Below are 27,859 nucleotides of genomic sequence, written 5' to 3'. Positions count from 1 at the left end.
GGCTGCAGGCGAGCTGCCACTCCCTGGAGGCCTCGTCTGTGAAGTGGGAATAATAATAATGGTGCCACTCGCTAGGGCGGAGGGTGGGCTCCAAGAGACACAGCCGGGGCTGGACAGACGGGGGCTGTGACATGTTGTTCAGGATGGTATCGAGTGAAACGCCCAAGGGTCAGGGTCCAGAAAAGGGCCAGAGGCCGTGGGACCGACACGTGGGCTGGGGAGCGGGCGTCTGGGTGTGACTTGGGAGCGTCGGGGCGAAGAGCCAATCGGCCTCGTCCCTCTCCTCCTCCGGGCAGGCCTTCCATTCCCGGGACGAGGCGCAGACCCAGTACTCCCAGTGCTTAATCGAAAAGGACAAGTACAGGAAACAGATCCGCGAGCTGGAGGAGAAGAACGACGAGATGAGGATTGAGATGGTCCGGCGGGAAGCCTGCATCGTGAACCTGGAGAGCAAACTGCGGCGCCTCTCCAGGGACAGTGGCGGCCTCGAGCAGGTGGGGCTGCCGGGCGCGCGCGCTCCCGCGAGGAAGCACACCCTTCCCTCCCGCACCCAGAGCAGCCGTGTGTCTGGGTCGTGATGAGTAGAAGCCGCTCGTTTTGAAGCTGGAAGAGGCAGGACGAAACCCTGGCCGGGCCGCTTGCTGGCCGGGTGATCTCGGGCAAGTCACTCCCGCGTTAGAACCGCAGCTCCTCCTCAAGGGACCTCTGTCGGCCGTTAGCCTGCCACTGGGTGTCCTTAAACCCCTCTGGACGGTCATCGGGTGTAAGACGCCCTGCTCCCATTAAAGTCAGTAGGGCCTGTAAGGAAACCGTCGTTTATCTCGATCTGAAGTTCAGGAACGTGTCACAGCGGGGCCCCAGGCGCTCCAAAGTGAGCGATGCCGTGATGCAGGCAGATAGATGATACTGTCACTCTCGTAGCTGTGGGCTTGGGTGCCTGTGTCTGCAGGTACCGTGCTAAGTGCCCTCTGTGCCGCAGGACTGCCCGCCAGGACAGTAAGATCGCTGTCTTCCTTGGCCAAGGGTAGAATCCAGGCACAAGCAGCTGAGTAACTTCCCCGAGGGCATCGCTAGTCAGTCACCCAGGGAAACCAGGATCGGACCCACCCTCCCAGCCCCTCGCCCAGGGGACTCAGATCTAGTGCTGGACGCAGATCCAGGAGCGTGACATTTCAACGCAAGTGTTGTAAATTACGCGTTGAAGGGGCGCTGTAGGCGCCCAGGGGAGGAGGCCTCCATTCTGTCAGGGTTCCGGGAAAGACTCCCTACAGGAGAAGCCAGCCTCGGGACCTCCATTTGGAATGCTGTCCCCGGACTTCACCTGGCCAAGTTCTGACCCCCTTCTGGGGTTGGCTGAAGTGTCAACTTCCTCAGCTAGGCCTTCACCGGTTCCTGATGGAAACCAGGAGCCTCTGTGTTATGCCCTCAACTTTTGCGCGTTTCCCACAGTTTGTAATGACGCAGGAGCTCCGTGTAGGCCCCTCTGTTTGTCCAACGTGTAGCATAGGGCCAGGCACAGGGTGGACCCTCGGGGAGCATCTGCTGAATTCATGAACGAAAGCTGTGACGGCGCCTGGCTAGGTGAGGGAAGATGGGGCTGTATTCCAGCCCACGGGGACACCACGAGCAAAGGCCTGGAGGCGTGACACCCATGGCATGCCGTCGGCAGGCCGCGCTTGGCAGGTCCGTCATCCATGGAGTGGGAGGCGGGGACAGGCAGGAGGTGGGCTGGAGCGGTTAGCAGGAGGGAGCCGAGTGGGCCCGTCGGCTAAGGAGCTCGGTCGTGAGTTATTCTTGGACGTGAAGGATTTTGTGCGGGAAGTAAGGCCAAAAGCTTTGGGTTTGGAGGCAACGTAGCATGAGGGTGTTACGTGGCTTTGAGGGGACCAACCAGAAGTTACATAATGTCCTTGCACCTCAGCTTCAGATAATGGCTATAAATTACTTAGGACAGTACCTGGCACTGTTGTTATCATTATCCAGTCATTCAGCAACATTTCTTATATTTGTAGCTTAGGCCTAGGGCCTGAAATTGTGGATCTGATGGTGGTGTATCAGATAAGGGGCCAAGACCATCTGGGAGGCAGTCCCTCTACTGTAAAGAGCACAGCGCGAGGGTCTGCGCCAGGGCCCCGGCGGGAGGGAGATGGGGGCGGGGGTCTTGTGAGGAGGAGAGTGGAGCTAGCGTGGTAGGTCTTGGCATCGGGGTGGACGCGGGGGTCAGGAAAGAGGAGGAGGCCGTCCGAGCTTCAAGCCTGGGGCCCGAGGGAGTGATAGCTCCATTAGAGCTTGTTCCTGCGCGTGGCGGCAGCTCCTCCGTGCTCCGTCACGGACACGGCCTCCCCTTGTCTCCAGAGTTTGCCCAGGAACCTGCCAGTGACCATCATCTCTCAGAACTTTGGGGACACCAGCCCCAGGACCAACGGTCAGGAGGCTGACGATTCTTCAACCTCAGAGGACTCGCCAGAGGACAGCCGCTACTTCCTGCCCTACCACCCGCCCAAGCGCAGGATGAACCTGAAGGGCATCCAGGTGCTCGCACGCAGCCGGGGCGGGGGTGGGGACCGGGGCGCTGGGGGCCCCCTGCACGCGGGGGAGGAGGCAGCAGGGCCTCACGTGGTCCTGGGGCGGGTCTCAGACCCCTGATGCGACTTGACCGCCGTCAGCCCTGTGAACGGAAACCGTGCCAGCTTTGTACTTCTTGCTTGTTTGTTCTGGCGAATTCTTTCATCTCCTACGAATGGAGTACAAGTTAAGAGAGAGGAGAGAGAATGATATAAGCACGATCTCCAAATTCACTTGTTTATTCAGCGAATAGGTACTGAGCGCCTATCGCGTGTTTCCCGACGTCAGTGGCTCGTGATGGAGCCGGACTTACAGCACTCATCCTATCTGCTCTGCTCTGTCTCTCGCGCGCTCCATCAGCTGAGGAATGAATGGATGTGACTGAGTGAATGAGACGGTCTCACACGCGGGGCCTGGCGGGGCCTCTGCTCTCCCCGCCCTCGCGCACAGGGAGCGGGAAGGCCTAGGGCAGCACCTCGGAGGCCGGCCTGGAACCGCCAGCACCTAATGCCGGGGTGGCCGGGGCAGCTGCCCCGCAGCCTCGCCTGTTCCTGAAAACTCCCCCGTGCCGTGTAGCCAGTCCCGCTCAGCGGCACAGTACCACCCCACCTCCACTCTCGGCCCTTGTGCCATCCGAGCCATGTGGCAGCGCCTCCCGTGGGCGAGCGTGTCTGTACCAGCGGCTGCCTGCGCTGGGCCGGGGGGGCCACGGCCGTGGGGTATCCGTGGGCATCCTGCACCCTCCGTGGTTCCTGCGGCCACGTGACGAGGGCAGCGTGGGCTCGCCTCAGTTTCTTTCTTGCCTTAGCGCCGGTGACGTGTGTCTCAGGCCTTGTTTGATTTGTGTTCTCTGTCTCCTTGCTTCCCCTCCCCTCTTTCAGCTGCAGAGAGCCAAATCCCCCATCAGCCTGAAGCGAACATCAGATTTTCAAGGTTAGTGAGACGCCCGGATCCCTCTCCTGTCTGTCACGCTGACTCTCGGTCCATCTGTTTCTCCCATCGTAGGCGTCGATCCTGCAAGGTTAACCCGGGAGGGGTCTCGGGGGCCCGGGGGCCCTGGGGCCCCGGGGCGGCAGGGTGTCCAGATGGTGATTACTGTCATCGGAGAGGGCGGGAGCCCCGACCACGGAAACGTCACATTTGAGGTCCTCTCCCCGTGGGTCCGTCCAGAGCCCCGATACTTGGCCTCCCTCCCGGCCTTCCGGGCAGGCAGTCCCCGGCATGGGAGGCCATCAGTTCACCCCTCAACCCTGGGTTCTCCGAGATACACTGTCCCCAGAATTCCTCTCACTCCTCCTCAGCGCCACTCTGGAGCGACAGCTGGCTAGCGAGGGTTTGCTTGGGTGCACCGGGCACCCACTGTGTGCCAGGTGCTGGCAGGTCCACGTAGATGCTTCCAGAGCCCAGGTACTCGGGCAGGGCCATCGGTGAGGAGGTGGAATGTGGCTCTGGACACCCAAGAGAGCAGTTGGAAGAAGGCTGGAGAAGGATCTGTCAAGAAGGGCACGTGCAGACGAGGTCTAGAAAAGGGAAGATTGAGGCCGCTGGGCACGGCCTCCGGAAGGGCCCCCCGGGATGGAGCAGGAAGCAGGGCCCCCCGGGATGGAGCAGGAAGCAGAGACATGGATGTGCAGCCTGGGAAGCGTGTGATACAGAAAGCTGTGCTGCCTCCTGGGGTCAGAGCAGGACGGCGCCAGGAACGAGCCCGCAGAGGTTGACGGCCAGGCCCGAGTTCACGGGCTTCATCCCTCCGAGGAGAGCAGGGCAGCCAGGGGTCCAGATCTGGGCTGTGCCTGGTGGGGACACCGGGGGAAGGGGAGCCCTAAGGTGGGGGCCGAGCCACTTCCCTGGTGGCCAGACCAGGTGTTTTAGGGACCTTGTACAGAAGGGAGGTGCAAAGGGCCTGCAGCCAGCGGAAGTGGAGAGGGCGTTTGTGCCCAGGAGAGGGCGTTTGTGCCCAGGAGAGGGAAAGGGGTGCAGCGGAGACGGAGCCTTGCCGGCCGCCTGACGTGGGGCGCTGGGCCAGGGACCTCAAGGGCGCCACGGACTGGGGTGCACGTGTGCGGCTGGCTGTGCACGTACACGCACGCACGTACGCGCACGCACACACACCAGCGCGTGGGGCTGTGGATGGGGAAGCTGACCGCTCCCCTGCAGCAAGACGAGGGCCGAAAGGAGCGTGCAGAAGCCCCCAGGCAGCCTCGAAGGAGCACAGGGGCGCCAGGGTCTGCGCGGGAGGCAGCACACCCAGCGCATCGGCCCCGGTCCCCAGTCGGCCTGTTTAGTGGGGACGTTCTGGCCCCAGTTCCCGCTGTTACACACAGAGTGCCAGCCGGGATGCCCACCTTGGCCCTCAGGACAGAGGGCATCGTCCAGCCTTGACGAGGCCGCCCTGGGCCTGTGGTGGGGGAGGGACATGGTGGGGAAAAGACCTGGCTCTTCCCCAAGCGGAGGGGAGAGGAGGCCCCCCCCACAGGACGGCCGCAGGGGTGCAGTGCCCCAGGGGCTCTCACTGACCCTGCCCTCCCCGTTCTCCCCCGCCCCTTCTGTCTGCGCCTCCTGCCCGATTCGCCGAGGACAGGGAGGGGACACGAAGAAGACGTGACGGACGCCAGCCCCAGCTCCTCCGGGTCGCTGCCCATCACCACCTCCTTCTCCAAGATGGTGAGCAGGGCCCTCACCGCCGCTCCCCGTTGCGGCTCGGAGCTCGGGCCGGGCCCCCCACCCCGGCCTCGCCCGCCCCGCGGGCCCGGCCCACTTGCTTTCCTCGCCCAGGGCTGCAGCCCAGGCCCTGCTCGACGTCTCCTGGCCCCGCGGTATATTTACACCTTCTTGCCACCTCCTTCCCCAATTTAACCCTCGGTGGGCGGAAGAGACGGGCCTCCGCAGGGCTGCGGCTGACGATCCTGCTGCCGCTTCTCAGCCTCTGGCGACTCCGGCAGCTGGAGGGGGGCAGCCGGCGGGGGCCGGAGCGCAGAGCAAGGCCTGCCCGGCACCCGCGCACCTCCCTCCAGCCCACCTGGGCGGAGCGGTGTCACTCCCCCTAGCCAGGCAGCAGGAGGCATGGGAGTAGAAATTCTAAGCCCGAGGGGAAGCCCTGGGAAGCTGGTCAGCTGCTCCAGCGTCAGGCCCTGGAGGAGAGAGACGTGATAAGGAATGGCCCCTGTCTGAGCCCAGCTCTGGGGGGGGAATCCCAGGCGCTCAGTTCAGGCAGCCCTTGCCGGGAGCCAGCGGGCCTTGTCTCAGAGGGCCACCCTCCAGCCGCCGAGCTGTCTGCGTGGGCATCCACCAGCCCCAAAGGTCTTCCTCTCGTCCGGAGCAGGTGTCCAAGGCTGGGCAGTTCTGGGGACAGAGAGCTCCGCCTGTGCTGGGCACAAACGAGGACCGTCTCTCGGGCTCCCAGCCGCCTCCCCGCTTCCTGTCCCCGGGGCGAGCAGATGTGCACCAGGGTTGGTGCCTTCGGCCGCCCCAGGCTGAGCACGAGCCTTCCTCGGCCAAGGTCACCGCTGAGAACCAGCTTGCGGGCGCACGCTGCCTGTGTAGCAGGCGGGGCCGCGTCTGATTTAAGTTTAGTCCGTGTGTGTATGATATTCGTGCCCGCGGAGGCGCAGCTCCCCGTAACACGTGTGTGTGTGTTTGAAGCAGCCCCATCGAAGCCGTTCCAGCATCATGTCAATCACGGCCGAGCCCCCAGGGAATGACTCCATCGTCAGACGCTGTAAGGAGGATGCGCCTCATCGGAGGTGGGTGACAGGGAGGGAGGGGGCGGGACATTTTCCTGGTGCTTGTTGTGCCGCTCGACACTTAACTAACTCGGCAGTCCTTAAGGGAAGCTTGAAATATAGGCAGGATGGTGCCCATTTTACAGATGAGCAAGCTGAGGCTCAGAGAAGGGACGTGGCTTTCCCAGGGCCCCCAGCTAGCTAGCAAATGATGAAACCCCCTGCTACCGAGAAATCAGGTTTTTCCATCCCATGGTTCCAGAGCTTGGCTTTTTCTGCCGAAGAGTGAGAGACCCTGTGAATGTCCCCCTCGTTGCTACTGCCTCTCCCCTTTCCTCCCCTCGTGGAGACCATCAGTGTCCCCATTGTGGAGACCACAGTAGAGATGTGCCTGGGCATCCAGATGTTCCCAGTCACCAGATATCTAGCACCGTGCGTTCAGAGTCAGAGGTTGGTGGTGGTTCCTAGAAGGGCCGGACCAAGGAGTGGCCAGCGGGGCTGGATCTCCACCTTGGGTCCTGCCAGCCACCTGGCTTGGGCCTCGTTACTGCATCACAGGAACCACACAGGAGCAGCTTAGAGCTCTTGGAACACGCGCCTCACTCCCGTCCTGTCCTGTCTGTTTGGGCCCGCCACACAATGCAGCCCGTCCGAGTATAAACGCTGTTAAGCACTCTGCGTCCGGGGAGAGGAATGAGTGGGAAGCAGCAGGTGGGGCTGTCGGGGACTCTGCTCAGCGGCTCTTTGTGTCCGTCCTCACGCCAGCTAATGCGGCCTCTGCAGGCTCTGGGGCCGCCCTGCCCTCCCAGCAAAGCACCCAGCCTCGTGCAGCCCTCCCATGGCCCATAGCCCTCCACCCACCTGCTGACCTTCCTCTCCCACCCATCCTGCCCTCTCAGAACCACAGCCTCTCGGACAGCCAGAACGTTCCGGAAGCCTCGCTCTCCCTTGCCCACCTGCACACACAGTCAGGAGAGCTCTCCTGTCCCCCCTTATGTCTTGCAGCACAGTTGAAGACGACAATGACAGCGGTGGCTTCGATGCCTTAGATCTTGACGGTGGGTACCCAGCAGGTCTGAGAGACATTACAGGGGTGGCAGCCACGTCGGCCCCATCCTGACCTTCCAGCAGGGCCTGCCTGAGGCAAAGCCTGGCACACAGTAGGTCCTCAGGAGACGTGTGCAGAGTGGATTCCGAGAGGGCTGTCTGTGCACAAGGAAGACAGGCCTCCGCCCGTTGAGTGGCCTGGGCCGGGAAGCGCCCGAGGGGCCTGTCCTTTGTTCCGCAGACAGTAGGAACCATCCCGATGCTGAGTGTAGAATCAGTCAGGTCTGGGTTTTTAAGAAAGCACAGCTCTCGTGATGTAGCCAAGCGCTGTTATCCAGTTCCAGTGACTCTCAGCAGCTGTTTTCAGAGACGCTGTTGTCGTCCTCGTTTTGCAGATGAAGAAACAGCCTTAGGGAGACTAAGGAGGAGTGTGGTGGAGGAGGGGCTGGAAGCAGGGGGACCTCTTACGAAGCCAGGTGTTAATTGAGCTGTTAACCAGCCTCCGCGAGACGAGTGGCAGGCATGGGGCTGGGGCCCTGGGATGGAGATAGGGCGGCGATTAAGGTTGGTTTTCATCCCCTGAAACTGTAGGTGTGGGGCAGGCAGGCACTGGGGAGACTGGAGGGGCTGTGGTAGCCCTGAACCCGACCCACGGGCAGAGCTGGTATGATGGAGGGGATATTCCCTCGGCCCAGCATGTCACCACGCAGAGCCAGAAACGAGGGCTCCGTCTCCAGGGAGTAAGCGTGCACGCAGCACCCGCCAGCCACCACCCCTTACAGCCGCGAGGCCCAGCACACGCTGAGTTCCTGCACCTCCCAGGCCCTGTTACAGCTGCGTGGGACACAGAACCTGTGTCCCTGAGTTCTTGCTGTGGCAGAGACTGTGGTGGCATAGTTGAGGACCAGTGGGGAGACCCATGCAGGTCTGCAGACCTGAGCTGCTTTTTTTTTTTTTTTTTTTTGCGGTACGCGGGCCTCTCTCTGTCGTGGCCTCTCCCGTTGCGGAGCACAGGCTCCGGACGCGCAGGCTCAGCGGCCATGGCTTACGGGCCCAGCCGCTCCGCGGCATGTTGGATCTTCCCAGACCGGGGCACGAACCCGCGTCCCCTGCATCGGCAGGCAGACTCTCAACCGCTGCGCCACCAGGGAAGCCCCTATTTATTTATTTTATCATGTATTTATTTTGGCCGCGCTGGGCCTTAGTTGCGGCATGCGGGATCTTTTAGTTGCGGCACGCAGACTCTTAGTTGCAGCGTGTGGGATGTAGTTCCCAGACCAGGGATCAAACCTGGGCCCCCTGCATTGGGAGAGTAGGGTCGTACCCACTGGTCCACCAGGGAAGTCCCCAGACCCGAGCTTCTGACTGGATGGGCAGGAGGGAGAAGAACAGGAAGGGTTCCGGCTTCTCGGGAGATGGCCCGGCGCCTTGGGATGGTGGCAGCGTCCTCGGGCCCCGAGGAGCTGGCAGCATGGAGCCGGGCTCAGAATCCTCCGGGTGTGGCCCGCCAGCCCCCTCGGTTCCAGGGCTCCCACCAGCCTGCCTCCACCCCTCGCCGGCTCAGGCTGCCAGCAGATAAAATGAAAGATTAGTGGCTCTTCTTAATTGGTGACCACCAGCAGCTTTCAAGTGTCAAAGAGAGGTCGGCACCTAATCGAGGCTGGGTGATGGGAAGAGCTCCAGGAGTTTGGAAAGGGGAGAGCTGGGAAGAGAATTCTGGGCAGCCGTCCAGAGCGTTTTGCAGTGTCGGGACAAATTCTCTCTGCAGAGGGGCCTTTGTTATCAGCCCAGAGCAGGGCTTGCAGATCTCCCGTCCCAGCGGCCTGAGCTGTGCAGGGTGGGCGTCTTTCCCTGGGGGGCTCGGGGTTCCGCTGAGTTGGGAGGAGTGGGGGCTTCCTTACTCCGTCTACACGCTGGTCCTGCAGACCCGCCCAGGCCGGTAGATGGTGGCTAGACCTGAGGTCCCCAGGTGAAACTTTGGACCTCGATTCCAAAGCAGAGCCAGTGCCTGCTAATGGCGCCGCCTTTCCAGGCTCCCCCTGGAGGCGGGGGAATGGCTCTGAAGGAGAGGATGCCGGGACTGGGCCCTATAGCCCCAGGGCCTCCGGGACCCGCTGACTGAGGCTGCTCCCTCATCCGGGGAGGGGGGAGGATTTGCCAGGAGGCAGAAAGGGAGGAGCCGCCTCGGCCACGTCAGGAAGGCCGTGGGCCGCCCTCCCTCCTGCTCGGGGGCCTGAAGCGTCCGTTACGCCTTCGCAGATGACAGCCACGAGCGGTTCCCCTTCGGACCCCCCTCCACCCATTCCTCCTCTTCCTCGCACCAGTCTGAGGGCCTGGACGCCTACGACCTGGAGCAGGTCAACCTCATGTTTAGGAAGTTCTCTCTAGAAAGGTACCGAGGTCACGGGAGAGGGGAGGCTGGGCTGAGGGGCAGGGATGAGGTGAAGGCTGCTCTCCCCTCGATCCCCTGCAAAGGGGCTCGTCCACAGCATCCGTATTCTAGAATCAGAGTCTGGGAATCATAATGTCCCAAAGTCAGAAATCACTACCGCTGACCCCCAGCCAGGCCCATGTAGGAAGGGGCCTGCCTGGGGCCACACAGCCCGGCAGAGGCAAGGAACGGGACTCTCATGCCAGACCGGCCCCGGGCCCCACCTGTGACTCCCCGAAGCCCGGTGGGCTCTGCCCACGCAGCCTTCCCGGTGTGCGAGGAGGGGCCGGCAGCCCTTGCACCCGATGCAAGCAGCGGGGCGTGTGTGACCTCCGTCTCCCGGTGGCAGTGTCTCCCGGGGCCCCTGCTTCTGGCGTGTGCTGTGACAGCAGGAGCCGGTGGCCAGCTCTCTCCTAAGGTGGCCGCTGCCGTGACTCCCCGGGGACGCTGCAGCCCAGGCCCCGCTCTCTGGGCGTCCCGGCCAGGAGTCCTAGCTACAGCTGCCTAACCCCCGTCTTATCTCCCGACGCAGACCCTTCCGGCCGTCTGTCACGTCCCTGGGGCACGTGCGGGGCCCCGGGCCCGCGGTGCAGCACACCACGCTGAGCGGCGACAGCCTCATCTCCCAGCTCACGCTGCTTGGAGGCAACGCGCGCGGGAGCTTCGTCCACGCGGTCAAGCCGGGCTCCCTGGCCGAGAAGGCCGGCCTCCGCGAGGGCTACCAGCTGCTGCTGGTGAGGGGCTGGGGGCTGGGGAGGCAGCAGTTCTGGTTCCTCTGCACATCTGCTGCTGACGGCGCAGGGACCCGCACCCCCAAACCTGCATTAAGCTGCGATTCCCGGCCAGGAGGAGGGGTTGCCAGGGGGCGGGGCTGTCAGCTCCTCTCTGGAAGCCCCTCCCCGGACCCTCCTCTCCACGACTCTTCGCTCGTGTTCCTAGAGCCTGTGCACACGCACGCGCGCGCACACGTGCTCCGGGCGGCGGGCGGGAGGCACGTGAACCCCGTTTAAGGGCGATGCTTTCTTCCCTCAGCAGCGCTGAGCTGGTCTTTGTTGAGGAGAGGTGCTTTTGTTCCCCGGCGGGGCAGTCTCACCCCCGCAGCTCCGCTCGCCTCGCCGTGGAGCCCGAGCAGGACAATGTGTCTTTGATATCTAGCTAGAAGGCTGCGTCAAAGGCGAGAAGCAGAGCGTCCCCTTGGAGACGTGCACGAAGGAGGAGGTGCACTGGACCGTCCAGAGGTGCAGTGGGCCCGTCACACTGCACTACAAGGTCAACCAGGAAGGTGAAGACCCCAGGCGGGGCGGGCGGTCCCTCCCCTTGCTCATCTGCTCGTCAGGAGGACTGAGGGGACAGGTGTGGGGCGGGAAGGGCAGACGCGCTGACACACGTGGGCACACACCTGCCCTGGCGCGCCTCGGGCCTCTGCCCCACTCACGGTGGAGGCAGCACGTCCAGCTGCGAGCAGACTGCCTGGCCAGCTCCCCGCTCTCTGCGAGTCTGAGGTTTGTTTTTTCTCTCTCGGGCTTCCCGGCCCTGACGTAGGCAGTGAGTCTGGGGTGACCGCCCCTGCACCCGCGGGCCCACTGAGCCACACCGCGGCCAGGCCATCTGCTGCAGGACAGCCGGGCCTCACCCCCTTCTCATCTGGCCCCCCAGCAGCTTTTTCAGGGTGTCTCCTCTTGCTCGACCCAGACTCCTAGGCAGCGTCTTCCTTCTCCCTGACTCTGAGTTCTCATTCTCACCTCTGGGTTTTTCTTGCATGATTATCTCTGCAGCTGGATCTTATTTTTAACCACCAGGGGCTCATGAATGTTTCAACAGAGCATAAATAGCTGCTCTCTCTCTAGCGGTTCCCCGCTGCCGCCTGCTTGTCCGTGCTCCTTCCCGGCAGTGCCCGGTCAGTGCAGAAGTAATGATGCTCTGTCCCCAGACACAGGGCCCAGCCTTCTCCTCCTGCAGGAGGGCTCCTCCCCTCTGCCAGGCCGGCATCCCAGCCCAGCAGTAAGTCTGCGGGCGCTGCCCTGCCACCAGCCCTGGTGCCGTAGAACCTGGTGCGAGCGGAGCCCCCTGGCTTCGTGTAGCAGCAGCCCTGCGTCTGGAATCCAGTGGAAGAAGGGTTTCTTCTGGCAGGATCCTGTCTGTAAGGCCTTTCCTCCCGGGTGGTGGAGCCCTCAGATGGTGACGAGTGTTGACCCCGCCCAGGTGGGTGGGAAGGGCCCAGCCGGGAATCCCATCTCCACGTTCAGACAGGCCCGCTGGCTCAAGTCTCCCTGGTGTGTGAGGTGTCGCCTGTGAGACATAGCATTTGAGGAGCTATTTCTGGGCCTGGCGATGAGGACTGTTTTAGCTTCCACTGTGTTACGGCTGTCTGCACGTGGGGCTGATTTCAGGATTTATATTATGGATTTATGTCTTGGACGTTTGCTGAAAGTTACTGCATTTATCGTATTCATAGTTTTACGCCCTGCTTCCTTCGAAAAGGAGTCATAAAATTTCACACTAAAGGGCCATGGTGTTAACTAAGGTTAAAACATGTGCCGTGGTCCTGCCACCTTGGAAAACCATTTGGCGGTATCTCCTAAAGCTGAACGTATACACAGTGACTTAGTAATTCCACTTCTGTGAATACATCCAAGAGAAATGAGTACATACGTCCACAAAGGTGTAAGAGTGTTCGTAGCAGAGGTGTCCATAGTAGCTGGAAACAGGATAAACGTGCACACCAGAGAAAGGATAAATCAGCACCACGTGGAAGGAATACTCCACAGCAATGACAACACACCGGACTTCCCGGTGGTGGGACTTCTCCTTCCAGTGTGGCGGGGTGTGGGTTCGATCCCTGGTTGGGGAGCTGGGATCCCACATGCCTCGTGGCCAAGGAGCGGAAACATGAAACAGAGGCAATATACGATGGGGACTTTGAAAACGGTCCACACCAAAAAAAAAAAAAGAACACACAATGCTACGTTGCAGCATCGTGGTTGAAGCGCACAGGCGTGACGTGCAGTGAATGTCAGACACATTCTGGCAGAAGAGCACGTACCGTCTGCTTCCACGCATATGAAGCGAGGCAGCGCTCACCTGGGCTGCTGGCAGTCAGCACAGAGGTTACCCCTGCAGGGTTCTGACATGGGCATGAGGGAAGGTTCTGAGTGGTGGTTACCCAGGTCTAGACATTTGTGAACATCCATCGTGCAGAATGCTTAAGGGTGATGGGGTTTACTGCATGTAAGTTACCTATCAATCAAAGACAAAAATGATAAAACACAAGCACCGTGTATCGGTAGGGAGGGACATGGAGATCGCAGCAGAGGTCCTAGATTTGCTGCAACTTGGCACAAAATTTCACTCTGAGCTTCTTGGCAGCCAAGACAGAGAGAAAGCCATCAGTAACTCAGCTGCTCACTCATCGGGGAGGACAGACGTTTCCCTAATCACGCCCCCGTGATGGGAGGACCGCATCACAGGGGTGTCATCCACGGGGAGCCCAGGAGTGGGAGGCCCTTCACCGATGGGTTTTGCGTCTTCTCCTTCCACAGGGTACCGGAAGCTGCTGAAGGACATGGAGGAGGGCCTGATCACGTCGGGGGACTCCTTCTACATCCGGCTCAACCTGAACATCTCCAGCCAGCTGGACGCCTGCTCCATGTCCCTGAAGTGCGATGACGTCGTGCACGTCCGTGACACCATGTACCAGGACAAGCACGAGTGGCTGTGTGCGCGGGTCGACCCCTTCACGGACCACGACCTGGACACGGGCACCATCCCCAGCTACAGCCGGTGAGGCCGCGGGGGCCGTGCAGCTCGGCAGAGGGGCTCACGGCGGGGAGCCTTTGCCTGCCGACCAGTGACCGCCCCCCATTCCCTCCTCCTCTTTGAAGCCCCCCAGGAATGTTGCTCTCTTAAATCCCGTTGCTTCACTAAATCCCAGAGCGCCGTCTTTCCATCATTACTGGACAGCTTAGAGCCTGAGTTTACGCTTCCTGTGTTCGACGGTCATCTTTTCCGTAGTCCATCTCCCCAGCGTCGTTCTGTAATTATACAGCAGTAGCCGCTGAGGGCTGAGCGTCAGCCTGCCCCTGGTTAGACGCCCCGGGCATCTATAAAGCATCCACAGACTCTGGCTCTGCTGCCCAGGCCAGCCCTGCAAGGCCAGCCTCAGTAGACCCAATTTACAGATGAGGAAACCGAGGCTCAGAGAAGTTAAGCGACTTTGCCCCAGTACCAAGATGAGTCAGTGCCAGAGGCAGGATTCAAGCCCAGATGCTCAGTGCCCAGTCCCTCCCTCGTGTACCCCGGGGCTCAGAGCTCACACCCTGCGTAGAGCCCCCTGCCCGGGCCAGGCCCCCCGCCGGCTTCCCCAGGCTCGGCCCTGGGGTCTCCCCAACCCCTGAGGCTCCGCCCTCCCCTCTCACCTCCCCAGAGCCCAGCAGCTCCTCCTGGTCAAGCTGCAGCGCCTGATGCACCGGGGCAGCCGGGAGGAGGTGGACACGGCGCACCACACCCTGCGGGCCCTCCGGGTAGGTCACGCAGCGCGCCGCCGGCTTCACACCACCCGAGCCCCTTTTGGAGGGGATCCCGAGTGGGAGCCATCCATCTCCGTGGGATGGTGGATTGCAGGGAACCGGGCTCCTTAGGGCCGCCCCCTCCAGAAGGAGCCCCACCTCTGCACCCTCCCCAGCTGCGGTGCACGCTCCCCTCGGCCGGCTCCGGTCGTTGTTGGAACAAGTCCCGAGGCCCCTCTCACCCCCTGAGCTTGCTCCCCTGTCAGGAGTGCTTTGATCCACGACGGGATCCCCGTGAGCACAGGGCGGGGCTGGGAGCCGTCCCCCGTGCCCAGCGGCATCAGTATGCCGGCGGGTCTGACCGGTTGATAAACTGATTTCAGAACACCCTGCAGCCCGAAGAACCACTTCCCGCTGCGGACCCCCGGGTCAGCCCCCGCCTCTCACGAGCGAGTTTCCTTTTCGGCCAGCTCCTTCAGGTAAAGCTCTCGGAGCGCCTGCTGACCTGCAGCCACGTTTGGCCGCAGGCCTGCCCTCTCCCCACCGAGAAGAGGAGGCTGTATCAGAACAGCAGTGCTCTGTGTTTGTCCCCCACTTGCAGCTTTTCACGGCACCTTACGTCTTCCGTCCCATTTTATCCTCACAGTGACAGGTCGCTAGACAGTCTCCACCTGTTGGAAGCAAACCTCACTTTCATAAAAGATTTGAGCAAACTTAGGGCTAAAAGAAACTTAAACATCTTAGTTGCTCAAATATTAATGGAAAAGTGAGGAGAGGAAAACAAACATTCCAGATATCCAGGTCCTCAGACTGAGCATTAAATTTCTCTCTGAGCATCCTAGCAGCCAGGGAAGAAAGGGAAACCCAGCAGAGTCTTTATATCTTACCTGGTGCCAAAACGTTTTAGCTCTTTGGAAGCAGGAAAAATGTTTCCCTTGTACTTGATTCTAAGAGGGTTTTTTCTTTTTCTCTTTGGCACGGATCGTTATACGAGGAACATTGAACAGCCTCGTGGGTGACGTGTTCAGAAGTGATTTCACATAAACGCAGAAGCATTCCATGCGGCCTTTTTCTCTATCACCAGTTCACAAAAGCTGAGAGTACTATTAAGATGTCGCCCCGCAAGGATGTTCCCGTGTTGGCTCTGTGCTAATTAGGCCCCAGCAGAGCTAGTGTGTCACTCCACTGCTCCATCCTAACGTTGGAACATGGGAAACCCAGAGAAGTGGTTCACAGTGTGGCCCTAAAACCCAGGTAGAGGCAAACAGGTAGCAGAAAGACACTTACGGAGGTGGAAGGGAACCCTGGTGAAGTCCGAGGCACCCCTGACAGCAGGACCACGTGAGACCACACTTTTTTGTGCCCACACGTCACGCATGAGTCCAAAACCCTGAGTTTTGGGGTGACTTACTCGAAGGCCGGTTAACAACAGAGCAGGGCTGACATCCCAGCTCCCTGGACTTTCCTCCCTGCAGAGGGAGGGCGTGGAGAGTCTCACAGTAGCCCAGGGAGTATGGTGTCCACCGCTGGGCATCCCCTTCCGCCCTCCAGGGCTCAACTCTGAATGGTAGAAGGGCGCAGGCACTCCCCCGGAAGACTCGGGGTTGCCGAGGCAGGGGGTGAAGTCACCTGTACCCCCCGCCGGGTGGGCCGTTTTGGGGGCGGCCAGGGGTCTTCCACAGCCAGAGCGCTCCAGGCCTCACAGTGCCCGTGGATCCCCTAGATGTGGGTGGGATTGCAGGGGGGCTCCGTTGAGGGCCTGCTTGGGACCAGCCCCCTGGCAGCTTACGCCCAGCCGGGGAAGAGAGTGTGAGCATTTGTTCGCTTACTCGTCTACTGACGGCGCCCTGACAGCTGAAGAACTTGCGCCACCTGCTAGGTGTCCCCTGTGTTGAGGGGGGGCGTGACTGACCCAGGCGCCCGGGGCGGAGCCCGGATCTGAACGGAGGTCTCCCGAGCCCGGGTTACGCCTTCCTCCACCCCCTCCCCTCTGTCCGCAGTTCGTCAGCAGGTCGGAGAACAAGTACAAAAGGATGAACAGCCACGAGCGCGTGCGCATCGTCGCGGGGAGCCCGCGGGGGAGACTGGCCCGGTCCTCGCTGGACGCCACGAAGCTCCTGACCGAGAAGCAGGAAGGTGTGGTGCCGACCACCCAGCCCCTCCCCCCCGCCCCACGCACGCGCGGCAGCCTCGGGTCTGGGCGGGCCGCGGGGGCCCCGAGAGTGGGGCTGGGGCATCTGCTTCCTCCAAAGCAAGGGTAGCGCCTGGGGAGGAGCTGCCCGGCCCTGGCCGGGAGGACCGACAGCTGCCGGGCGCATCCTGCCAAGTTCCCCCGACCGACGCCCGCCGTACTTGGTTTGAGCCCAGACGCCCGTGTTATTTGGAGCTGTTTGCTGGGAAGCGTTTACCTATTGATTCTCTCCCCGCTGGGCACCGACCGCCACTTATCGTGAAGCCAGCGAGGGGCATCCCGGTGCGCAGTCCCCTGTGGAAGGCCCTGCCGGCGGCGAGCAAGCCCTCCCAGGGCCACGCTGGCCCCGGCGCTGATGGTGACGAGGGCCAGGGGCGCCTCTCCACTCCAGCCCCAGCCCGGGCCCTCCCTGGACAGCTTAGCACCTGGAGTGTGTTACGCGCTTCTTGCCGGCGCCTCCTGGCCTGTGAGCAGGGCCGTCTCCCTGGCCCGGCACTGTTGGCCCAGCTGCCAGAACAGGGCCCGGTCCACAGGTCACTCCGTAAACTCGCCTGGATGGCGGAAGGGCGTCCGGGCCGCCGGCTTGCGTCCATTTGTGCGGCGGGCCTTGAGAACTAGCCCCCGTGTCCCATCCCCACTCGCAAATGGTTTTCAAGGCTCCATGGAGCCGAGAGGGCACCTGGGCTGCCCCTGCCCCAGGCGGTACCAGCCCTTCCCTGTCCCCTCCCAGAGCTGGACCCCGAGAGCGAGCTGGGCAAGAACCTCAGCCTGATCCCCTACAGCCTGGTGCGCGCCTTCTACTGCGAGCGCCGCCGGCCCGTCCTCTTCACGCCCACCATGCTGGCCAAGGCGCTGGTGCAGAAGCTGCTCAACTCGGGGGGCGCGATGGAGTTCACCATGTGCAAGCCGGGTGAGCCCCCCGCTGCAGGCCGCCCTCCTTTCCCCTCCCCCGCCGCCTGCATCAGGGCCTCAGGGGCCGACGGAAGGGTGTGGATGGCTGGCTGCCGTGGGGACTGTAAAGTGGGCCCTGACCTTGCCCGCAGTTGAGAAGCCACGGGGTCTAGTGGAGGAGACGAGACTCACTTCCACGTGGCCAGAAAGGGATCAGACACGCAGCGCTGTCGAGCCCAGGAAGCAGGGCGGGGCCTGGACGGGACAGTCGGCCCGAGACCGCCTGTGCCGTCCTCAGGACTGGCCCCTCTCCCCGCAGATGTTGTCACGAGAGACGAGTTCCTCAGAAAGCAGAAGACAGAGACCATCATCTACTCCCGAGAGAAGAACCCCAACTCCTTTGAATGTGTCGTTCCCGCCCACATCGAGGCTGTGGCGGCCAAGGTGAGGCCAGCTGGAGGCGGACGGGGCTTGTGAGCCACCAGCGCCATGGGGAGGGCGATGCTCTCGCCTCGCCGCGGGTGAACCTCCTTCCTCTCTCCCTCTACCACGTGCTCACGTCTCCAAGCCCTGTCCTGCGGGGCTGGAGGAACCTCCTCTGTTTCTGATGGCTTCCTGGTGGTGGTCCTCTGGTCCGCGTCGTTCAGGGATGTGTGTGCGCCTGGCGGTGATGACAGGGACCAGAGATAGCGAGCAGGAGGGCGACAGGCACCGTGTTCACCAGGTGGGGGAAGTGGACCAGCGGAAGGCTTCTTGGCAGTGACGCAGAAAAGGCGTCTGCACGCAGTTTGGAGTCTGCTGGAGCCAGGCTTTGAGACCCTGGCCGGCCCTGAGCGTGGAGTTCTTCCTCGCTCCAGGGCTGGATGAAGGTGGGGCTCTCGGCCCACGAGGATGGTCACGGCCCCGGAGTCTGGGACGGTGACCTGGGGGGCGGCAAGAGCAGGAGTCCAGCCGGAGATTCCGAACCTGCCGCCCAGCCGATGGTCACTCCCGCCCCCTCCCGTGTCGTCACACGGATCGAAGCATGGGCAGAGCTGTCGGCCCGCCGTGAAGCGTTTGTTGGGTATTAAAGCTTAGGGAATCGTGACAGCTGGAGCTGATGGACAGTGAGTGGGCAGGGCTGGAGCTGAGAACATTCTGACTGCGAAGGGGTTCCCAGCCAGGAATCCGTGCTGTTAGAAATCCAGCAGTGGCTCTGCTGGCGAGACAGAGGAGCGGTGACCGGGGGCGCAGGGGCCTGGGGCTGGCCATCTCTGCCACTGGACCTGGGTGCTGGTTCCACCGGCACATTCACTTTGTGAAAACCCACTGAGCTGCAGGCTTAGGAGCACGTGCACTTTTCTATATTCAAGTTCAGTGCAGAGGTTTAAGTGGCAAAACAGGGATCATCCTTCTTCAGAAACGACGCGTTCTCAGGCCCCGGGGAGTCGTGCTTGAGAGCCCTTACATCCTCCCCGGACCATCCGGCCGCCTCACCTTCCCTGTGTTTTCCACCCACCCCGTCCTAGTACCCAGAGCGCCTCCGCAGGCAGAATAGAGGAGCAGGTGTTCTCCACACTGACTTGGGTTTTTATTAAGACTCACGCACACTGCCTGATTCACCCCGGGCTGGGTGCCGGGGCTCTGCCAGCACCCATCCCTATGCAGGGAGAGCCAGGTGTCCGGACGGGGGACCTTGCCTCTCAGAGGCTGGGTTCTGCCTGGCTCGTTCTCTGGTTCAGCGGGGGGCACGCGGGGCTGTCTCGCCCCCGGCTCTGTCCCGTGGAGCCCACCCTGCCCGGTGGACCCGCCCCAGGCACCCACACAGGCCGAGGAGGCAATGGGCCCCCGCCGACCGCCGGCCACTGTGTCTGCAGAACAAGCACTGTCTGCTGGAGGCCGGGATCAGCTGCGCCAGGGACCTGATCAAGTCCCGCATCTACCCCATCGTGCTCTTCATCCGGGTGTCGGAGAAGAACATCAAGAAGTTCAGGTAGGGCTCCGGGACCCCCCGCAGGGGCCCTAAAGCACCCCTGCGCTCCCCGACCTCACCAAGCCTCTGGGGCTCCCGCCAAGAACAGCTGGCTGTGTTGGGCCCACCCCCTCCCCCGAGCATCCCTTTAGTGAACCTTATCGAAGGTCAGTCCCCGGTCCAGGGGGACATGGCCCTGACCCCTCCAGCAATGGAAACAGTAACACACGCACACACGCGCGTGCAAAACGCGTCCAGGAGGATGGGTGCTGGGAGGGATGGGGGCGCCCTGGGACCCAGGTGGTCCGGGAAGCCAGCATTGGAGCAGGACCCACCACGGCGAGGGCAGGCCGGGCAGGTGCAGAGGGCACAGCTGGCTCCCAGACCCCCAGGCGGGGATGGCCCAGAGGAGGCCAGTGTGCTGGGCAGGACGGTGAGAGGTGACTGGGGCCGAAGGGGGTCCAGGCCACGCCGGGCCGTGTCGGCCACGGAAGGATGTGACGTCTCCTGAGTGAGACGGGAGCTACTGACGGTCTTGAGGAGTGACTTAATCTAATAAGGGATGTAAAGGCCCCGCTGGCTGCTGCGTCGAGACGCAGGCGTCGTGACAGCCCACACGAGGCGTAGTGATGCTGGGACCACATCCTGTCTGGCGGGCGATGAGGAAAGGTCCGATTCTGGGTCCGTGTTCAAGGTCGGGCCTGTGTGATTGTTGAAGGGTTAGCGGTAAGGTTTGCTAGGAAGAGGAAAGCAGGGTGATGCTGAGGTGGGGGAGGGGCGTGGCCCGCCTGTCACGTGACACCATCTCTGATCCCCACCCGTCCTTGCAACACAACTGCAGCTGACACTGAGAGAGGTCAGGCCACTCCACTCTCTCCGCAAGTATTTACCGAGCACACCTATTGAGGGCCAGGCCCGGGACCCCATGAGTGAGCAAAGGAGCGCAGAGTCCCCACCTCACCACCTCCCACACGTTAGGACGGCTGCTGTCCAGAACGCAGAAACTCACACCTGTTGGCCCAGATGGGGAGAAATTGGAGCCCTTGCGCACTGCTGGTTGGGAACATAAAAGGGTGCAGCTGCTGCGGAAAACTGTAAGGAGTTTCCTCAAAAATTAAAGTAGAACTACCACGTGATCCGGAAGTCACACTTCTCGGTCTCTACTCAAAAGAATTCAAAGCAGGGTCTCCAAGAGGTATTTGCGCAGCCATGTTCACAGCGGCATCATTCCCGGTAGCCGAAAGGCAGAAGCAACCCAAGTGTCCACTGACAGATAAAAGGATAAACAAAACGTGGTCCATCCCTACGGGAGAATATGATTCTGCCTTAAAAAGGAAGGAGACTGACACATGGTGAAACATGGCTGGACCTTGAGGACATGATGCTCAGTGAAACAAGCCAGACACAGAAGGACAGACACTGTGCACTTCCACTTCTTCGAGGTCCCTGGGGGGGGGGGGGTCAGATGCACAGAGACAGACAGTAGAGGGGTGGGTGCCAGGGGTTGAGAGGCAGGGGGAAGTGATCGTTTAATGGGTCGAGTTTCAGTTTTGCAAGACGAGAAAGTTAAGGAGGTAGATGCACTTCGCTGCGAATAACTTACCACTGCTGAGATGTACACTTACAAGTGGTCAGGATGGGAAATTTTATTTTACGTGTACTTTACCACAATTAAAAAGACTTTAAAGTCCCCACCTTTTAGGATTCCCTAAGGAACAGAATAAAAGGGGGCAGTGCGTAAGGTGCTAAGTGGTAGAGGCTATGGAGAAACAAAGCGGGGAAGGCAGCGTCGGTAGGATGCCCGGGTGGGGGCGGGGGCGGCAGCACGGGGTGGCCCCACAGCACGGGTCCGCCCAGCCAAGCCACGCCCCTGTGCGTCTCCCTCGCCCTTCCTCGCCCGCAGGAAGATGCTGTCCCGGCCGGAGACGGAGGAGGAGTTCCTGCGCCTGTGCCGGCTGAAGGAGAAGGAGCTGGAGGCCCTGCCGTGCCTCTACGCCAGCGTGGAGGCGGACATGTGGGGCAGCGTGGAGGAGCTGCTCCGCGTCATCAAAGACAAGATCGGGGACGAGCAGCGCAAGACCGTCTGGGTGGACGAGGACCAGCTGTGAGGCGGGGGCACCGCTGAGTCCCAACGGGACTCGGGAGGGGGGTCCGAATCCCGCGGGGCCACGCCGAGGGGCGAGGGGCGTCCTGCTGCCTAGACGGCCGGGGGGCTCAGTCCTCCCGTTGAGGAAGAAGGGAGACCCTCCAGGGAGCCCCCCGGGGGCAGATGCTGGTCGGGAGGGAGCAGGGAGCGGTCCACTCCACCGAGGGCTGACCTGCTGAGTCGGCCAGCCCTGCAGGCGTGAGTCGGGAGACAGGACCCCACGGAGGACACAGAGCCAGGTCGGAGGCCAGCGGTCCCTGGAAGCCGGAACAGCAGTTGAATGTCACGCGTGGAATAGGTGTGCTGCCCGTAGGGAGGGGACCTGAAAGCCAGGCATCCCGCAGCCCTCGGGACACAGGATATGCGCATTCCCAGGCAGAGGGGGAGGGGTGCCCTGCTGTTGTTTCTCGTGCATTAAAATTTCTCCAATTCCTTGTTTTCAACCAATTGTTTAATAGTTTGCAGAGGCTCTCAGCTCTTGCACCCCTCCTCACCTACAAACCCCTCCCAGCGAGCTCAGTTCAGGCCCCGTGTCATACGCAGGGTGAAGGTAGGGTGACCGTGCACCCCAGTTTTCCCAGGACAGGCCTGATTTACAGCTGATTTACAGCACCCGCTCTAAGATGCTTCCTGCTTTGGACGATAAATTGTATCGTCACCCTGGGAAGGGCCCCCCCCACCTTTCACAGGCTGCCGGGAAGGTCTCACTGTCCACACCCCTGTATCCCCTGGCTGCAGCCGCAGGCTAGGCCCTCCTGACCCAGCTCCCCCGCACGTGTGCTCCGGCTCTCTGTGCAGGTAGCATCCTACGTGATGCAGCCTCGCTCCATCTTTCAGTTCAGGAAGCAGCACGTGGTCCAAGGCCCTCCGGTGGGCTTACTGCCCACGGCCCAGGAGCCACACTGCCTCCACAGCAGACAGCAAAGGCTTTATGGGCTCCAGAACCATTCTTCTTCTTGACCCTCTCAGTGCAAACTTCCTGAGTACAGACCCAACAGGCACAGCCAAACCGGGCCAGCTCCAGCCTGGCACCATGGCGAGTACTCATTCAGCAGCCGGTAGGTGGCAGGCTGGGGTTCACACCTAGGTCTGTGTGTTCATGGGAGTTGTGGGAGCAACTGCTCGTTGGTAATCCACGTCTACGCTGCCTTTCTCACCAACCGAATCCTGGTTTTCTCCTGGGAAACCACGTGCACAGCTAAAAGACCATAGTCCGCAGCCTCCCTGGCAGCAAGAGTGATCAAAGAAATGGAAGGCAAGGTCCAGGGTAGAGACAAAGCAAACAGCCCTTCCTCCCGTTTCCTGCCTAAAATACAGACGTGATGGCTGGATCTCCTGCAGTCATTTTGGATCTTGAGGTGCCCTTGAAGAGGGAAACCCTGCACGGAGGATGGTGGAACAGAAAGCCAGAGTCACTGATGACACTTTGCAGCCCGGGACTGGCGCTGGGGTTTCTTTTACATGAGACTGAAATAAATTTTTATCTTGTATTAAATGGTTGTTATTTTGGTTCTCAGTTACTTGCAGCCTCGAGCAATTCTTAACAGACATAGTTTTGAATTGCTTTATGGTTTCAGATACCATGGACATGAGTTGATGACCCTCTGGTAGGTTTTCTTGAAGATATGAATTATTAATAAAAGAACTCTTAACAAATACCTCATCCTAAAACAATAGTGTGTGTCCTGTAGCAGTTTCTAGCATTTCAACTCTTAGAAATTGGATCAGCACCACAGAGCCCTGGGGGGTATGAGTTGGGGGTGGGGGGGTCCTAGGAGGGGGCCGGGTTCTCTCCTCCCTGTGACGATCCATCTCTACAGCACAGGGTCTGAGTCTGCCTGGGAGTATGATGCCTTAAAAAAGTAAAAAATTCCTCCAGGGCTTCCCTGGTGGCGCAGTGGTTAAGAATCCGCCTGCCAATGCAGGGGACACGGGTTCGAGCCGTGGTCCGGCGAGATCCCACATGCCGCAGAGCATCTAAGCCTGGGCTCCACAACTACTGAGCCCATGTGCCACAACTACTGAAGCCCGTGTGCCTAGAGCCCATGCTCTGCAACAAGAGAAGGCACTGCAGTGAGAAGCCCATGCAGCGCAACGTGGAGTAGCAATGAAGACCCAACGCAGCCAAAAATAATAAAATAAATAAATTTATAAAAAAAAAATTCCTCCAAGAGCCAGTAAGCGATGATGCTTTCTCCAAAGCGGCCCCCAGAAACAAGCTGGATGTGCTGGGTCTGGAGAAGCCATGATTCCAGAGGCCCAGCTGTGATTATTTAGGGCCAGATAAACCACCACACGAGGAGATGCAGGAGCTGGAAGGTCTTCTGCTTCCATCTTGTTAGAGCTCTAAGTCAAACAGTAAATTTTCCCCAGGCCCGGGCAATCGTGTTTCCACTTAGAAACCGTGCTTCCTTGTAAGTACTTAGAGCCAAGGGGACAGACGTGACTGGAAAGGAGTCCCGGAGTAAAAGGCCTGCTGATTTATTTGTATTTATTTATTTAACTTTAGAATTCTCAGGCTTGTGCAGGATAACCAAACCCGCAACTCGCATATAACTGGGGGTGGGTGGGTGGTGGACAAGAAGGGGTGAAGACAGGCCACGCTTGGAGAAAATACCTTGAAAGAATGTGTGGTGGGTTTTTTTTTCCCAAGTAATTTCAGCCAGGCTCCAGGACACAGGGCTGCAGGGTTGTATATATGTTAATCAGCTGGGGTGGGAGGAGAGAAGTGAGGGATGAGTTCCGTGCCCTGGGTCACTCCCTGCACGAAAGAAAGTCGGGAGAAGGCGGTGGGAGGCGGGGTTTGGAACCCCAGGGAGTCAGGCCGCGTGAGGATTTCAAAGGAGACCCGTGACAGCATCTGCTCAAGCTCCGGGCTTCCGACTGGCCTGGGAAGGAAAGGGGCCCGCGGGGCTGGGTGGTGAGGGCGGCGCGGAGCTCCCTGCAAAGTCTGGCTGCAGCTGGAATTGCCACACCAGGGCCTGCAAGCTCAGTGTTTCCTTTGGAGCCAGCCCAGGACGCCGGGAGGCTGCCCTGAGCCACACAGTGGGGCGTGCAGCCTGCACAGCAAGCCCAGGCCCCAGGGTCTGGAAACGACCCTGTGCCAGGCGGATGACACCACTGCAAACACTTGGTCCACCTCCAAGGGCATCAGCCACGCAGCTCAGAGCCCCAGAAAGCATGTTGTACGTGTAGACCTACATTTTTCTCGGGAGAAAGTCCAGGCTTTCTCAGATTCCTAAGGGGTCCTGTAATCCCCAAAAGATTAAGGACAATTGCTCTTGGGTTGGGCAAATATTAACAAGTTTTTGAGCTCCTACTCTGTGCCAAGCACTTCCTAAATGTTCGTCTACTTACTGATCCCAGAACTCTTCTCCATGTTATATGGGAGAAAATTGAGGCTCAGAGAGGTTAAATGACTTGACCAAGGTCACACAGCTGATAGCTGGAACTCCACCCAGGCCTGGCTGATTGGCTACCTGCAGGCTCTTAACTGGATCTTCTAATTCAGAGGTGCTATTTGGGGCCCTGGTGACATCTGTGTGCCTCTCCTCTGCTCTTCCAGTGACGGGGGAAGTGGTTGGTGTCCAGGGCAGTGTCTGGTCTGGGGCCAGGTCACTAAGTGATCAGATCGAGGATGTGGATTTCCTCTCTTGGACCGAGGCAGCCTTCTCCCGCCCAGCAACACCACCTGGGCAGGCCCTGGGTTTCTACGTAATCAGGCCACAGTCTGGGGGCGAGGTGGGTGGGAATGCAGGAAAGGAATGTCTTTGAGCCCCAGTGCCATGCTGTCATGCTGCTCTCAAAAGCCATTGCATCCAAGGGCCTTGTTCTCCTGTAAGTGTGTCCGTCCGGGTTGGTGTCCCCCTCCCAGCCCTGTTTTGCTCCCCCTCCGGGGTTTGTCGTTGGCAGTCCCGCCAAGGTCAACCAGGATGCTACGGCCACGTGATGGGGAGGGCCGGCTCCCAGTGCCCTGCTCCAGCCCATTTTATTATCCAGAGTGTTCTGCAGGGGTTCCAACAACTTCCAGAAAGCCTTGCCTCTGTGCTCTGAGGGGCTGGCACCAGAAGGGGAGAAATGCAAACTCCAGAAGGTGGGGGGGGCGCTGCTCCAGCTGAGGCTGAACCTTGGCTTTTAGTTTCAATTTCAAACCCCGGGAACCCAAACCGAAAGCAGCAGGAAGTGTTCCCCACGCCCACTATTCTGGCTCCCACCCTCCCACCCACTCAGGCCAGCTTGCTGCCCCCAGAGGCCCGCATCCTTCTGGGGTCACCAGGCTGTGGGTAGCTGGGGAGGAGAAGAGAGCCCCCGGGGGGCAGCTCCATCCTCAAGGGGCTGTGACCAGCTTGAAAGCACAGCACGTGCAGCGCACCTGCCGGGCCCGTCCGCAGGCGGTCGTGGGACACGGGGACGTGAGGGCATCCACCCGTCACCTGCACGGTACCGGGAACCTCAGGGAGGGGAGAGGTTTCGAGGAAACGTGGTTCACCATCGTTTTTAATCTGGAATTTCTGTATCTATTTTTAATACAACACCCAGAGTTCAAAAGCCACACGTTCTAAAAGGCCATCCGTTTAAAATTCTCACCTCTGCCCGTCCTCGTACCCCCCATACACACAGGAAGCCACCTTTCTTAGGTCTGTGTGCCTTTCGCAGTTCTCACGCACAGACAAGCGATACCCACGCCTATTCCCCTCTGCTGCACGACCGAAAACACATTATTCACACTGTTCTCTGCCTGCCTTTACTTATTTTATTCTTTTTACTGAAGCATGTTCCTGGGGGCTCTTTCCTTATTCCTTCTCACAGCTGTCTAGTGTCCCCTGTCTGGATCCCGGCGTTTCCTCGGCCGCCCGCGTTGATGCCCCAGGGAACAGCTGTGCCTCTGCATCCCTTTGCCCGGAGGCCCTGCAGGACATGCTCCCCTGAGAGGGGGCTGCAGTGGCGTGTTCCCTCGCCTGGTCCACACTGCCCTCTGCCGGCCGCTGCGGGTCCTCACGGCCCGGGGCCTCTGCTGCTGCCGGCCTGGCGCCCCGCTCTGGGACTCTTCCATTCGGGCCCGTCGGACCCGCAGGGGCCGCTGGCTTCCGGAGGGCCGACTCGCCACCACCTTCGAGCCTCGGTTACACTTGACGGTTCCAAGACCGTGACACCTGGCGCTGCCCTTTGCTGCCAAACGGTGTGTGTGGTTTGTGGACTGTGGTCCCTTCCAGGGGCTCGGGGGCGTGGGGGGGGGAGTTTGGTGCTGGGACCCCAGTCCACCTCCACGAGATACAGGCCGGCCCCTCCCCCATCCTCTCAGAGACACTCGTCCACACAGGCCTAACACTGAATTCACGCCTTCACCCCACCCGTCCCTGACCCGGTCACTCAGCCAAAAACCTGGTTTTCGTTCTCTCTCTGTCTTGCCTCTCTCTGTCTTCCTGTCTCTGTTTCTGTCTCCGTTTCTCTCTCTCTCTCTCTCTCTCTCTCTCTCTCTCTCTCACACACACACACACACACACACTCTCACATCACTGCATCCTCCGTCACCTCATCTCACTGATTAAACCCTTTACTGCCTACCACATCGGCTTACCTCTCCCCTGTCCCCCGGCCACCACCCTGGTCCAGGTGGTCCTTGTCTCTCACAGGACGGCCAGGAGTCCCTCCCACACCACACTCACCACACCCAACCACATCGGCCCTGTTGCTTTTCCTCTGGACCCTGGGGCCTCACACACACTGTTCCTCTTCTCTGAAACACTGTTCCCTTCACTCTGCCTGATTAACCGCCGCTCAGCCTTCAGGTGTCAGCTGAACCATCACCTCTGGGAGGTGGAGAGGCTCCCTCCCTGGCCTGAGCTGAGGTCCACGCCCCGTCACAACCCTCATCTTCCCGTGTTGGAATGACTGTCGATTGTCTGTCTTAACTGTGAATGTCACAAAGGTGGAGAGCATGCCTGTTTCGTTCACCCCTCGCATCCAGTGGCTGGGTGCTGGCGGCCTGCTGGGATGACACACAATTAAGTAAGTCATTGCATTGCCATTGCAATTTCCCAGGGTCCAGCAAGGATGTTCAGGAGTGATGCGGGCCAGAATAAGGCAATAGGGACAGGTGGGGACCATGGCAAACTGGCAAACACATAATCCATCTAAAAGGGGCAGCTGGAACTCACCCCCAGTTGCTTGGTTGCGGGTAAGAAACAACACCCTGTCTTGCCAGAGCTGATTATTCAACAGAGGCGTCCCCCAGTGTTCCTACAGAGCTTGGACCAGGCCGCGTCAGGCATCCACCCCTGGTGCGACCAGCCGTGGGCACCAGCAGGCCGGGGTTGGGGGACTTGCCATTTGCAGAAAAGGAGTCATAAGTGGAGGCCCCCGAGGCAGTCCCGCAAGCCCCAAAGACGTTCCCCACTCTGTGATTCTGG

At 60.5% G+C, this 27,859-nt stretch overlaps 1 protein-coding gene across 7 annotated transcripts in view; it reads left to right on the top strand.

Moving 5' to 3' along the window:
• CARD11 (caspase recruitment domain family member 11) overlaps positions 1 to 23,100 on the top strand; it is a 109,868-nt gene extending 86,768 nt beyond the window's left edge. For 4 of the 7 annotated variants that reach the window (XM_030846563.2, XM_060284855.1, XM_060284856.1 and 1 more), the window contains 17 exons: positions 297 to 494; positions 2,356 to 2,532; positions 3,447 to 3,498; positions 5,147 to 5,229; positions 6,208 to 6,308; positions 7,293 to 7,345; positions 9,594 to 9,726; positions 10,298 to 10,499; positions 10,921 to 11,047; positions 13,305 to 13,545; positions 14,189 to 14,285; positions 14,654 to 14,749; positions 16,271 to 16,406; positions 17,192 to 17,371; positions 17,672 to 17,796; positions 19,209 to 19,324; positions 21,207 to 21,881. In XM_030846563.2, the coding sequence (XP_030702423.2) occupies positions 297 to 494; positions 2,356 to 2,532; positions 3,447 to 3,498; positions 5,147 to 5,229; positions 6,208 to 6,308; positions 7,293 to 7,345; positions 9,594 to 9,726; positions 10,298 to 10,499; positions 10,921 to 11,047; positions 13,305 to 13,545; positions 14,189 to 14,285; positions 14,654 to 14,749; positions 16,271 to 16,406; positions 17,192 to 17,371; positions 17,672 to 17,796; positions 19,209 to 19,324; positions 21,207 to 21,411 (2,322 nt within the window). In that variant the 3' untranslated portion in view covers positions 21,412 to 21,881. Of the gene's footprint in view, positions 1 to 296; positions 495 to 2,355; positions 2,533 to 3,446; positions 3,499 to 5,146; positions 5,230 to 6,207; positions 6,309 to 7,292; positions 7,346 to 9,593; positions 9,727 to 10,297; positions 10,500 to 10,920; positions 11,048 to 13,304; positions 13,546 to 14,188; positions 14,286 to 14,653; positions 14,750 to 16,270; positions 16,407 to 17,191; positions 17,372 to 17,671; positions 17,797 to 19,208; positions 19,325 to 21,206; positions 21,882 to 22,418 lie in introns of those variants that run through there. The other 3 variants (XR_009559031.1, XR_009559030.1, XM_060284857.1) reach the window with 3 other exon arrangements.
• The last annotated feature ends 4,759 nt before the right edge of the window (positions 23,101 to 27,859 follow it).

The sequence above is a fragment of the Globicephala melas genome, chromosome 15 (genome assembly GCF_963455315.2).
Source record: "Globicephala melas chromosome 15, mGloMel1.2, whole genome shotgun sequence".
NCBI classification, from domain to species: Eukaryota; Metazoa; Chordata; class Mammalia; order Artiodactyla; family Delphinidae; genus Globicephala; species Globicephala melas.
Note: the sequence above shows the minus strand (reverse complement) of the source record. Positions and strands in the feature narration are given on the sequence as shown.